The sequence below is a fragment of the Pelodiscus sinensis genome, chromosome 2 (genome assembly GCF_049634645.1).
Source record: "Pelodiscus sinensis isolate JC-2024 chromosome 2, ASM4963464v1, whole genome shotgun sequence".
In the NCBI taxonomy this organism is placed as follows: Eukaryota; Metazoa; Chordata; order Testudines; family Trionychidae; genus Pelodiscus; species Pelodiscus sinensis.
In genome coordinates this window covers 252,499,662-252,513,738 of record NC_134712.1, presented here as the reverse complement: position 1 = coordinate 252,513,738, position 14,077 = coordinate 252,499,662, and the positions used below count along the sequence as shown (strand labels likewise).

Below are 14,077 nucleotides of genomic sequence, written 5' to 3'. Positions count from 1 at the left end.
TTAGTTGAGGGCCTCTTGGTTTTTAGCTTATGCAGTAGAGGCTTATAGCTTTAGCACCTAAGGTTGCAGGTTCAATTCCATCTACCTACAGCTTGGGGCTGTCGGCCTTACATGAGGATGGGCTGGAAGGAAGAAAATATAGCCCACTTGCAGGAACTAAGGCAGCCAGTAAATGATACATTTGACTTTAGTGATGGGCAAGATTCTAGAGATTTTAATGAGGGGTGACATTGCTTTCTACTGATCACATTTCTGCAGATATTTGGCAGTCAGATGGGTTTTCTAAGGGGGCTATCTTGTCTGACAGACCTGAATGTCTTCAGGAGGTAACTCAGAGATGGGAGGAAGCAGTGGGTATACACGATGTGAATTTCTAAAAGGCATTTGATACAGCACTACAGAGCATATAACGTCAGCAACTGTGGCAGATGAGAAGTCGTTCTTGGGCCCCACCATGGGAAGTCTGGCAGAGTTGAAGAGAGCAGAATCAGGCCCCTGGATTCGAGAAGGTGTTGATTAAATAACCAGAAGCTGACTGTAAAAGTTGAAGGTCATAGGTCAAGTAAAATGATGATGGTGCGTGAAATCACAAAGGGACCAGGGCCAGATGCCTGCTTACTTGGCTGATAAATGACCTAGGTTGCAATCAAGGTAGAGAAAAGGATGAGGACTGAGAGACAGACTTCATGGTGGAGGAGAAATAAAAAACAGCACAACAATGGGAGTAGAAACCAAAAGCAACAGAATTTTGGGGCTTGGTTTAGTTTCCTCTCCTTGATATTCTCCCCCTACTGCAGTTAATGGGAGTTTCTTGTACTTACTAGAGGGAACATCACACATTGGGGTGGGAAATGGAAAAGTGGTGAAAAGGACAGGAAGTGGGAGAGAGAGACTGCAGGCAGAAGGATGCGACTGATATAGCTTGAGAGGCAAGGTGGAGGAGACCTCTGCTTCTATTTAGGCTGCATCTCCACTTAGGAAAAGATGGGTCAGATTTGTATTTTTTTTTTAAAAATAGCTCCTACCCATTGCAGGTTTGGTGCATATGGATCAGGCAAAAGGGCACATCCCTCTGGAGAAAATTAATTCAAAAACAGGCCAAGTTCAACACTGGTGTAAACAGCTCTAGTGGGAGTTACATCTGTGAGGGTGGAATTTGATCTGAGGTCTCCATCGAGTTGGTTTCCAAGTTCCTCCAACAGGTGTTCTAAGTGAAGGCATATGTGTAAACTCGTAAGGATCCCCAAAATGGAAGTAGCAATAGAAGTGCCACGTATTGTGTGTATATTATGCCAAATTGACGGTGATTGGGCAGATGGGCAGTAAAGGTGTGAGCGAGGAAAGGTTTAATGTAGGCCTATATTGTCATGATATATAAAATTGCAACCTGTCTCAAATTTAATATTGAAAACAGATTTGACACTGCCTGGATTTCAGCTTTGTCCATGTTATTTACGAAAGACTATATTTTGCCTGGAACAACCACCCAGCACACACAGACACCTACTGGTTGGATAGCATAAATATAAGCACACATCATTACATACAAGGCTATGCTATTTTTGGAAGATATATATAGACTGGTGGGCCACAAATGGAGCTGCATCTATTTTGTTTTAGACACTTCTCAGCAATTGTGAAGAAAAAGGAACAGATAGAATTTAACTCATTGCTTCATACAGAGAAATGAATGGAAACTGATGTACCTTACTCTCTCTTCTGGCACTTTTGCCATGTAAATTACATTCCCTTTGATTAACACCTACCTATATAAGGGGACAGCCAGGAAAATGTATCCAAAGTAACTAAAGATATGACTGTAAAGTTGATTAGTTCAATTCATAAAGCACTTGTGCGGATGGTCTTATTCAGAAATAAAGTTGCCTTAATTCTTATTTGAATTAAAGACACTTTAATTCTGAAGATGAGTGTCCAGGCAGGAATTTAATACAATGTAACTAATCCTCTTTAAAAGTTAATCCAGATAAATGTTTCCTGAGCCAAGTCTCTCTGGCTATGTCTAGACTGCAAGCCTCTTTCGAAAGAGGCTCTTTCGAAAGATACTTTCGAAAGAGGCTCTTTCTAAAGATACTTTCGAAAGAGCCTCTTTCGAAAGAGAGCGTCTAGACTGCACGTTGAACTTTCGAAAAAGCGGCTTGCTTTTTCGAAAGAAAGCATCCAGTGAGTCTGGATGCTCTCTTTTGAAGAAGCCCTATTTACATTGAAGAACGCCTTCTTTCGAAAGAGGAACTTTTGAAAGAAGGCGTTCTTCCTCGTGAAATGAGGTTTACCGCCATCGAAAGAAAAGCCGCGTTCTTTCGATTTAATTTCGAAAGAACGCGGCTTGAGTCTGGACGCAGGGGAAGTTTTTTCGGAAAAAGGCTACTTTTCCCGAAAAAACCCCTGAGTCTGGACACAGCCTCTATGTGGACACATTCTGGTTCATCTCTGAATCTGACTCATAGAATCTTGTACCCTCTGATTTTTTTGCTTTCCTGCTCTGCCCTTCTCTCCTGGCCTCTCAGCATAGGAGTTGCATCAGCTCTAAACCCAACAGGACAGGCTCCAAGGTGATGGGTAGTATGGTGTCATGTTCAGGCTGGCCAGTGGGAGGAATGTAACCTACATGCTAAAGGGGCCGGAGAAGTTTTGTGTTACATTAGTTTTGATTCCCATAGATAACTCTAGTCTTGCCCCTCCACGAGGCCCATTGTGGGTGCTCTGTCCTCTGTAACCTCAAGCACGTCCTGGACACTGGGATGCAGAGGGATGGCAGCAGTTGCTGCCGACCGTGTGGGGGCCCCCAGGAGCAAGTTGGGACCCTTCTTCTCACCCTGGAGCCGACTGATCTCCCTTTGTCAAGTCTCAGTGCCTCCCATTACTCCTCCTTTTATCCTTCTGCCCCTCCCCCATGCGCCGCATGCTTCCACGCTCTTTCCCACTCCCTGACAGTAACGTGGAGGATTGGGCCAAAAGAAATCAGCTGAGGTTCAACAAGGACAAGTGCAGAATCCTGCCCTGGGGACAGAAGACTCCCAAGCATTGTTACAGGCTGGGGACCAACTGGCTAAGCAGCAGTTCTGCAGAAAAGGACCTGAGGATTCCAGTGGATGAGAAGCTGGATATGAGTCAACAGGGAGCCCTTGTAGCCAAGAAGGCCAACAGCATATTAGGGTGCATTAGGAGGAGCATTTCCAGCAGAACTAGGGAAGTTCCCCTTTATTCGGCACTGGGGAGGCCACATCTGGAGTATTGTCTCCAATTCTGGGTCTCCCATTGGGATGTAGACGCATTGAAGGGAGTCCAACAGAGGTCGACCAAAATGATGAGGGGGCTGGAGCACATGACTTATGAGAAGAGGCTGAAGGATTTGGGCTTGTTTAGTCTCCAGAAGAGTGAGGGGGGAGGAGGGGGATTTGAGCGCAGCATTTAAGTACCTGAAGGGAGGTTCCAAAGAGGAAGGAGAGAGGCTGTTCTCATGGGTGGCAGATGGCAGAACAAGGAGCAATGGTCTCAAGTTGCATTGGGGGAGGTCTAGGTTGGATGTTAGGAAAAACTATTTTTTAGGAGGGTGGGGAAGCACTGGGATGGGTTCCCTAGGGAGGGGGTGGAATCTCCATCCCCAGAGGTTTTGAAGTCCCGGCTTGACAAAACCCTGGCTGGGATGATTGAGTTGGGTTGGTCCTGCTTTGGGCAGGAGGTTGGACTCGATGACTCCTGAGGTCTCTTCCAAGCCTGAGATTCTATGTGGGTTACTGGCAGCGTTCCTTTTGGCAGGCGTACTACGCAGCGGGCAGGAAGAAGCGGTGCATGCTGGGAGACCGGTTCTCCCCTTCTCTCCCTGTCCCCGCAGGCGGGTGGGTGCAGATTTGCCTTTTCTCTCCAAGGTAGATGCATGTTTAGGGCTTCTCTGCTGAGAAGTGGAGGTTGGTGGTAGAATAACCTCGTTTCTAAAAGCCGATTCCACGTGCCTCTGAAGTTCCCAGCATGGAGGCTCTCCACAAACCCAGGCTGGTTTAGGGCCTGATCTTTGGGGACCTCCAGCCCCAAGAGTGTTGAATGATGATTTACTGGCCTCCAATGTTCCACCCCGTAGAGAAGAAGTGGTGGAGTGCTCGCACCAGCCATTCGCACAACATTACTAGGCCACCGAGCTCCTCACAGTTGCTCTTATCCGAGCCTGTTCCCACAGGCTTTTACCAGTCACTTTCTCTCTCCCCAGTTGTGTAACAGACCATAGGAAGGGGGATGCACTTCCAAAGCATGGCCTGATGACTTAGTCACGTGGCTGCTGTTAATAGTCAATGGAAATTCTATGAATTTGGCTACATCTACACTACATCACAGTGATCACCACTTTGAGGTGGATCCACCGGTGGTTGATTTAGCAGGTCTAGTGAAGACCTGCCAAATCAACCCCAGATCACTCTCCAGTCAACCCTGTTACTTTACCCCAGATGAGAAGATTAAGGGAATGTGGCCGAGTCTCCCGGGCAGCAGGATGGCCTAGTGGTGAGGTGCAGGTGTTAGCTGGAAGCCCAGGGTGTAGGACTTCCGTCTTCTTATCAGAATCTGTTCTGTCAATTTGGGGCGTGGTCCCAAGAGTCCAATTTTCCCCTCCTCAATAGGGTTTTCCTTCTGGTTCTCCCCCTTTGTGCCAGGGGGAGGGGTTGGAGGCTTGCGTCCTCCTGCAGCCAACCCAGTAGACAGCTCTGGCTCAGGTCCTACAGACGGCAGAACTAGCTCCGGCCTCTTTGCTGGTCAGCTCCTACCTGCGCCGGGTTTCCTCCTTTTATTCTCCCTCCAGGCCTGGCATTGGCTGCAGGTAAAATGGGGTGAGGCTAAATGGGCAAAAAGGCCTTTTTTAGCCCTGCACTGTCAGGTCCTTCTCTCACTCCCTCACAGGGAAGTTGATGGGAGAGAGCCTGCGGTAACTTGGCTTATGGTATATTGACTCCAGTCATTCACATAGTTAGTGTTCTGCCGTAGTGTAAATGTAGCCTTTGTTCTGTTTCTAAAATGTATCCCTTTTATGCACTGGATCAGCTTCACTTCTGTTCCAACTCCCTTTCTGTCTCAATAGGAACAACATGGTCCAATGGCCAAAGCAGCAGCTGGGGAGTTAGATTCTAGTCCTAGCTCTTGTCAACAGGGAAGAATGGTTTAGTAGTTAGAGCGCTAGCCTATGGCATGGGAGAGTGGTATGCAATCCCCTGTTCCACCACAGGCATGTCCCCTCTCTCAGTTTTCCCATCTGCAGTATGGGGATAATAATTTGTACTCCCTTTATAAAGTGCTCTGAGCGCCTCATACAAAAAGGAACAGCGCAGGAGCAGTTGTTCTGAGCTCCTTGAGAGAGACTTACAAAACTGATGTAAGTCACCTTCTCTGGCTCCTGCTGCCCATGCGGATTTGTATTTCTAAGGCCACATTTCTAGCATGCACAGAGCAAGCTTTTCCAGACCCACGTTGCTGCCCAAGATCACTCCAGCCCGATGTTCTGACTGCATCTTCTCAGAGTCCCCCCAGTGGCTGCCCCTTCCCCGCCACGCACGCTGCCTGCTCACTGGCCTTATTGTAAAGACCATTCCCATGGGCAGTGGGTGAAGGTAGGGCTGGGGGCTTGCCCCACTGCCGTGGGACCCAAGCCTCGTCTCTGCCAGCACCATGGGGAATTGGGGCGGCATGTGGCTCCAGCCAGGAGCATGGGGAGGGCAGGCGCTGGGGGGCAGCAACACTCTACCCCCAATGCGCCTCCAGCAGGCGGTCTGGGGGTGGAGAATGGGCGGGGCCAGGCTGGAGGTTTGGGAAGGCAATGCCTTCCCCCGCCTATGATACCCGCCGTCCCTAACCATGCCTGTTTAGACCTGCCGTCTCTGTCAGCTCAATGAGTGTGGAGCTACCTGCCGTGTTTGCTCCACCAGTGGTGCCAGCCTATGTCGCCTATTGGTCCACATCCTCTTCCAAGTGCTTTGGTGCTTTCTCTCACATCCCTCTTGTGGCGGGAGCAAACTCCCCGACACTAATCTACAAAGCCACAGCTCTGTTCCCCTGCTGGTCCCTCCTGTAGGTTCACGTCTGCTTGGATGCGCACCGAACACTACCGGTGGGTCACGGTACAACAGCTTGTGGCTCAGAGGTAGACTCAGCTCACTTTCCCCTGTTACAGTTACTTTGGCCCAATCTCCCCTCAACCTCCATTTTTTTTAAAATTTTTTATTCACCTTTTGCCTGGTCTCACTGGCCAGGAACATAAGTTCTCTAGGACTAGGACTATCTGTTTACTGCATGTTTGTACAGAGCCCAGGAGAACTGGACATGATTCCTGATTACACAATTACAGTGCAAATAATAATAATCCATAAACCATTCATTATTATTAATACTTTAATATTATACACCATAATTTAATTATAAATAATAAATAATTGATGGTAACACTGACACTTTTCTATCTCCTGACTTGCCTGTGAGGTGCTCCAAAGATGTTCCAAGTTCTTATTCCTTTGTCTCCTTTCTAAGAGCCCACAGTGCCGTTCAAGACGAAACTGAAGGATGTGGAAGTCCAGGAGAAAGAATCTGCCACCTTCCAGTGCGAGGTGCCTGTCCCGAGCACCGAAACCGCCTGGTTCAAGGAGGAGACCAAACTCCAGCAGAGCAGGAAATACAACATCGAAGAAGAAGGGACGCACCGCCGGCTCACCATCCAGAACGTCACCACGGACGATGACGCCGTCTACATCTGTGAGATGAAGGAGGGGAGCCGGACCATCGCGGAGCTGACTGTCCAGGGTAAGACAGCAGATTCCGCGGAGGAGAATCCCCACCCTGCAAAGGTTTCTGGGTGTGTGGCAAAGGTAAATCCTGCCTGACGAGGTTGGCAGTTTCATGTGGAGTTGACACGAACGTCTGCAGCGGCATTTTAGGCGTGCTCTCGGTGTGGTTTCAAAAGGCCCGCAGTGTTACTAGCACAGGCGATGATCCCATTGACTGGGGACTGGACCTGGACATGCCAGGAAGAAGCATGAGCCTGTACCACTTAGATGAAAAGATCCGAGGCCAGCTCTTAAATGGTCCTTAGGTGTCTAAAGATGCAAATAGGCTCTTCCTGAGGTTCTCAAAAGCATTTACGGGCCTGTCTCCCATCTACCAAAACCGTGTGCTGCCCAGGAAGGCTGGGGGTGCATGCCACCCCATCTCCCAATGATGGGGGGCAGGGCCTGGCCAGAAGGAGTAGGGCTGGGGGGGGCAGGTTGGAGGCTTGCCTCCCCCAGCCCTACCTTCACCCACTGCCCATGACTCCCTGACACATCTGGCGGAAGCAAACGATGGAGGGGAGGGGCAAGGAGCAGAGCCATTTAAGTGAAAGGACAGTGTCGGCACCAGAACAAATGGAGATAAATAGGCTGTAAATAAATGTAGACTGGAAGTTAGAAATACAGAGGACTGAAGTTTTGCAACGGAAGGAGTTGGGGGCAAATAATCTAATTTGAAAGATGGATCTTGGCAAATTTATCGACAGGATTCTATGGAGGGCTTGCCTGTGCTAGCAGGGGAATGGAACTGATGACCCAATAAGTCCCTTCTGTCCTATGTTCCTGTCTAGTCTGACCTCCTGCAGCATACAGATCGCAGCCCCTCACTCAGTCCCTCCGTACGTTGTGGCTGAGCCAGAGTGGTTGGCATTGTTTGGCTCCCCATGATCTGGAGACCACAGTACTCTAGGGCTCCTGGATTGTGGCTGAGGGAACTTTCTTTCATACAGGCAACATCATTAAAAAACTGCCGCGCAAGACAGCGGTCTCCATCAACGACACCGCCATATTCTGCGTGGAGCTGGACAGCGAGAGCCCGCATGTCCGCTGGCTGAAGAACATGGAAGAAGTGAAGCCCAGCGAGCGAGTCACCATTACTGCATCCGGCAAGCAGCATACCCTGATGATCCGGGAGTGCAAGATGACAGACGCTGGGGAGATCGCGTTCCTGGCTGATGAGTGTCGGACATCTACCCAGTTCACTGTATCCAGTAAGCTTCCCTTGCTTCTACATTGGGAGATTTACCCAGGTCCTTAACTCAAATCATTTTTGTTTTCCTTTGTGTGAATCATTGCTCCCAGGTGGGGCCGGGGAGGAGGGGTTCAGGCTGCAGGCTGACCCAGGGAGAGAGGACTGAATTTTGGGTCCTAGGTGACTAGCGGGAGAGGGATAGCTCAGTGGTTTGAGCATTAGCCTACTAAACTCAGGGTTGTGAGCTCAATGCTTGCACAGGCCATTTGGGGCAAAAAATCATTAGGAATGGTACTGTTGTGAAGGCAGGGGACTGGACTTGATGATCTTTCAAGGTCAAGGTCCCTTCCAGCTCTAGGAGATAGGCAATCTCCATTATTAAATTAAATAGCTCTTACCCTGTAGGAGGAGGAGTTGGACAGACAGACAGACAGGCTCACAGTCAGACAAACTCTCTCTGTTCTACAGTAGACTAGAAGACTTGCCCAATGTTGCATGGATCCTTCAGGGGAGGGGGCTTCCTCCCTAGCCCCTCCCAGACTGTGGGGTCCATCAGGGGCTTTCTCTCTCCCCCTTCCAGGGTTGTTTTTCTCCAGCTCCTTCTGGTCTCCTCCCTCCCAGGGAAGGGGAGCCAGTGGGGGGGCTTTCTCCTTCCCTCATTCCTCTTCCCAAGGTGACCTCCTCCCAAGGTGACAGGGGCTTTCTCCCAGGCAGGGGGCTGGGGGCACTTACTCAATCTGGTGGCAGGCAAGATGGTGAGTCCCAGCCCCATCTGGCCATTCTCTTGGTGGTGTGTCTGCCTGTAGTGGTCACTGTAGTGGTCACTCTGCAGTGCAGCTGTTCCCTGTGTTCGCTGCCCCCAGTGGTGACTGTGAGTATCACGTCCCTCCTCTCTCTGCCCCTCCCTTTCCATGTTCTGGAAAACAGTCCCAATTCTCCACACTTCCTATTTTCCTGGCATGACCAAACCCTGACCTTGCTTTCAATGATGAGAAGAGGAAGCTGCCTACCAAATTTGGTGGTCCTAGCTCTTGCTGTTTAGAAGGAGTTCTTGAACAGATTCACAGACAGACAGATAGATGTGCCTGTCTAAAATAAATAGATTAGAGTGAACCTCAGAATGTAAGAATGGCCCTGCTGAATCAAACCAATGGTCCATCTAGCTCAGAGGCGCTATATGTCCAGAGCAGTTGTGGGGATGTTGCTGGTATAACTCTAGATTTAAACCCATAAAGTAGAGTGGGGAAACTGGCTTGTAGCGTTTTGACTACCCTTCAGGGGTCATTCTAATGGTAGTACTGATGAATACAGCAAAGTGTCCATGAAACGACATTGCCTGGACTCCATACAGGCAGTGGGTTGGCTGTATTCGGCATGGTGGATTATGAACAGCACATTTCAACGTGCTTACGTCAGGGAGCTCCTCAGGTGCAACTTGTATGTTTGTACAATGTCCCATGTACCTTCAGCGAAGGAATCTTTTGGAGTTGCCTGGCTTTCTCAGCAGCCATCTGGTAGTTGTACATATAGCTGTCTGCTCCTTTAAAGGGATTATATGAGAATGACCACACTGGGTCAGACCAAAGGTCCATCTAGCCCAGTGTCCTGTCTGCTGACAGTGGCCAGCGCCAGGTGCCCCAGAAGGAATGAACAGAACAAGTAATCATCACTTGATCACTCCCCTGTCACCCATTTACAGCCTCTGAAAAACAGAGGCCAGGGACACCACCCCAACCCTAATAAATTAATGGAGATGAGCTCTGTCAATACCGATCTAGTTCTTTTTTGAATCCCGATAAAGTCCTGTTCTTTACAACATCCTCCGGCAAGGAGTTCCATAGGTTGAGTGTGTGTTGTGTGAAGGAAAACTTCCTTTTGTTTGTTTTAAACCTGCTACCCGATCATTTCATTTAGTGACCCTTAGTTCTTGCATAAACATAGGGAGGGGAGAGTTGGAAGAAGGGACTGCTATAAGCAATGCTCAACCTTGAGAAGAATCACAAGTAAGGTGCATCTCAGTAAGGCAACTATGGGTAGGAGGGATGTTAAAAAGCGGTTAAGGAGGTAACTGTATAACTCTGAACATCTCAGTGCTTACACAGTTACATGCTGCTGGCTCAGCAGTATAAAGCTTACACTGCAGAGCCTGTAGAGTAGCCAGCTATCTGGGAGAGTTGGTGGCCAGTGAGGGCCGGGAGCTGATTGCTGGATGCCAGTCCCACTCCCGGGGAGCTGGCTGCACTGCAGGCTGTGCAGTATAAACTTTATACTGCAGAGCCTGCAGCGTAGGGCAGCAGCTGGCTCCCCGGGAGCTCGTGCATGCCGGGGGCCAGCTTTTAATCCAGCTCCTGGTCCTGCCCCCACCTCCAGGTGCTGCCCTGCAAGCTCTGATACAGAGGCAGCAGTGTGGAGTGGCAGCTGGCTCTCCAGGAGCCGGGCAGGGAGCCATGTGTAACCATTATGGTTCATGCTTATTGGTTAACCGTTTAAACCATTCTACCGTTACCTGGTGGATAGTGACACTGCACAGGTGATCCGCTATTCTTGCTGACTGCGAATGGAATAAAATAAGGGAAAGCAGCTGCATCTAAGCCTGTGATACCGTAAGTATCGGTGTGGTGTGTACAGGATTAATGGTAATTTGTGTGTAGACGTGGAAAGGCCAGAGGTTGTTTGTGGGGAATGGAAGCCGTGGAGGGTGTGTTGGGTCTGTGATATTTTGCATGGGGGAGAGAAAAAGGGTGCGATCGGTGGGCGTCATGGAAGTGTGAGTGTTTGAGGGGGCTGCATGGTGGGGCGCGGGAAGCAGACGGTGAAAGATGTGTGTATTTCTAGGGATCATTGATATTGCACGTGCGGGCCCAACGGCTGTGTGTGTTAGAGGTGTCCGACCTCTGGGGGTGCCGAGGGCTGTTTTGCGTTTGCTGTGTATGTGTTGATGGTCACAATCCTTGTGCAGGGCCAGAGATCTCTGAGTTTGTCTAGGGAGGCGCTAGCATTGTGTGCGCATGTGGAGGCAGGGAACAGCACTGCTTGAGGACGTATTATTCTTCAAACTCCTTGCTTGTCCCTCTCAGAGTAATACGGTCTGAACCATTCCACTGGACTGAGCTGGACTGACTCATCAGAGGAGAATTCATGCGAATCACATTCCTGAGCCCCCTTGCTCGCAGGTGCTAGTGGGTCTGTTACGCGCTGTGGTATTTTCATTCCCAAATGTGGTTCTCTCTGTTTTTATCACCCTTCAGCTCCCAGAAAACCGCCCTCGGATCCCCCGTTCGACCCTGTGGTGAAAAATAAAACAGAAACCTCCGTGACGCTGGCCTGGTCCCCTCCCAGAATGGAGCGTTTCATCCCCATCGATGGTTACCAGGTGGAACGTAAGAAATTGACCGGCTTTACCTGGACGAGATGCCACCAGTCTCACATCCCCACCCCAGAGTTCACAGTGAGCGACCTGTCCGAAGAGGCAGACTACCAGTTCCGAGTTTCCGCTGTCAACAGCTACGGTCAGAGCGCTTACCTAGAGTTCCCAGGGACCCTGCACCTCGGTGAGCCACCCAAACAAAGGGATTCAGGCTACTCTGTTGACTAACGATATGGCCGTGATCGTGAAGTGGGCACAGCAAAGCAATGCTCCAGGGTGGCATGTGTGGGCTTCTGTAAGGTTAAGTGCTAGAAGCAGAGAGCTCTGCTTTGAATCTCAAGTCCTTACTCACGGGAATGCAGAGCTGCATCTGAAGACATGGTCTCAAAGGGTGGGTGGAGAACATAAGGCCCGGGGGCTGGATGTGGCCTGTGACTTGCCTGGATCCAGCCCCCGAGGCTCAGGGCTCCCCCACCCCAAGTACTGGGGAGCCCGGGCTAGGCTCCAGCTCCTCCACCACGGAGCAGGAGCACACTTAACCTATTAGCCTGCGACCTCCTAGGCTCTGGTGTGTGAGGGAAATGTGGGGAGTGTCTTTCCCCTTCTCAGTCAGGGGCCTTGTCAGTGAGGATTTTTTTTCGTTTTGCTTCTCACTTGTGTGCGGCCCCGACTGGTTTTTCTGTGGGTCAGTGGCTCCCGACCCAAACAAGGTTCTCCAGCCCTTAAAGCAACCCTTGAACAGGTCAATGAGCCGGCCAGCCCTGAGCTCCTGTCTTTGACTTCAGCCGCGCTGTTAGATGGTATTTCTGTGCAGCCATACTCATGGGGTGTGTCTAGACTACAGGGTTTTGGCGACAAAAGTGGACTTTTGTCGACAAAACTATACCTACATCTACACTACCGCCAAGTTCTGTTGACATAACGTCGCCAGAACTCGGCAGTTTTGTCGACGGCTGTAAACCTCATTCTACGAGGAATAACGCCTTTTGTCAACAGAGTTCTGTCAACAGAAGGCATTATTGCATTTACACTGTCCTTTGCATCTACACTCTCATGTCGACAAAGCGGCTTGCTTTATCAACAGAACTAGATGTAGTCTAGACGCTCTTTGTCGACAGAAGCTTTGCCAACAGTATCTGTCGACAAAGCCTCTGTCGACAAAAGTCTGTAGTCTAGATGTACCCATGAAGATGAGATCAGGCTCCCTTGCACTCCGGTTTCCACTCAGTTACCTTTTAACCCCACAATGGGATAGAGAAATGGGGGGATTTTGTTTTATTTCTGGGCTGCTGGGTTCTCGGTTGCTGTTTCTGTCTTTGATTTATTGTATTGAATTTCCCGCGCGTCATTTGCATAATCACGTCCAGGCGCTATTTTGAAATACCCTATTTCGAAAAAAGAAACGCTGTCTAGACCCAGTTATTTTGAAAGAAAACCCTTCTTTCAAAATTATCCTTAAACCTCATTTTAAAAGGAATAAGGGTAATTTTGAAAGAAGGGCCGTATTTGTGTGAGGTGCCAAGGTGGCTCTTGTTATTGGTTTATGATTTGGTGGGTTATGAAAGTAAAATATGCCCTCCATTGTCCCCTGGCAGGAACAAACTCAATACCCCACCACGACTGACCAGTCACCCAGTTGCTGTAGAAGTCAAATTCTGCAGTCCTTTGATAGAGAAAATGTCCATTCAGTTGAGTTCCAATATTTGCAGGGTTTTGATCTCTCATCTTCCGTTTCCCTTTTCTCCCCCTGAGAGTTCTGAGCCTAGGAGACGACCCTTCCCAGTGCCCTCTAGTTACAGAATTACCTTTTGCTCTTCCATGACAGAACCAATCTTGGCTGTGAAAACTCCCTTGACTGATGTTGAAGCTACAGAAGGAGGTGATGCAACTTTTATTGTTGACCTCACAACCACTTGTTCTGGAACCTGGTACCTTAATGGCAAAGCCTTACAGAGTAATGAAATCTACGTCATACAGAGAAGCAAAACCACCCACATCCTCACCATAAAAAATGTCACCAAGAGTGATGATGGCGCAGAGGTGAAATTTGTCACCAAGAATGCTGAAACCAGTACCAAGATGAGAGTTAAAGGTAGTTACTTGGGGCATGTCTACACCACGGGGAAGATCAACGCTTCCATGATCGATTTTCCAAGGTTCAATTTAGTAGGTCTAGTGAAGACATGCTAAATCAAATTCAGAGGGCGCGCCAGTCAGGGCCAATGCTCCTGCTCCTTGCAAGGAGTAAGGGAAGCTGATGGGAGCGTTTGCTCCTGTCGACCTCCCGCTGCGTGGAGGATTAACAATTAACATAGCTGGAGTTGCATATCTTTAATCAACCTTCCCCTCCAGTGTAAACCAGGGCTCAGATCTCAGTCATTTCTCCCTTCAGCCAAAAGAAGCAGAATGGTCTAGGGGTTAGAAAGGAGCATGAGTGTTGGAGCTAGTTTTGTTACTGATTTGATGTGCGAGCTCAGACAAGTGACGTAAGCTCCCAGGGTTGGATTCTGATACCTGAGTAGTATCCCACTTCTTAAGCAGCCTCATTGACTCCACTGGCATGGCCTGAGGAGTAGGAGAACAGTCAGGGTATGTCTATACTGCATTCCTCTTTCGAGAGAGGAATGCAAGTGCAGACAAACGAAATTGCAAATGAAGCGTGGATTTGAATTTCCCGCACTTCATTTGCATAATCGTGTCCGG

The 14,077-nt window shown here is 49.3% G+C and overlaps 1 protein-coding gene across 40 annotated transcripts in view; it reads left to right on the top strand.

The window, feature by feature from the left end:
• The window catches only part of OBSCN (obscurin, cytoskeletal calmodulin and titin-interacting RhoGEF), a 316,457-nt gene that overhangs the window by 27,210 nt on the left and 275,170 nt on the right, over window positions 1–14,077 (top strand). For all 40 annotated transcript variants that reach the window (XM_075922913.1, XM_075922903.1, XM_075922914.1 and 37 more), the window contains exons 3-6: window positions 6,523–6,792; window positions 7,766–8,026; window positions 11,256–11,558; window positions 13,200–13,466. In XM_075922913.1, the coding sequence (XP_075779028.1) occupies window positions 6,523–6,792; window positions 7,766–8,026; window positions 11,256–11,558; window positions 13,200–13,466 (1,101 nt within the window). The remainder of the gene's footprint in view (window positions 1–6,522; window positions 6,793–7,765; window positions 8,027–11,255; window positions 11,559–13,199; window positions 13,467–14,077) is intronic.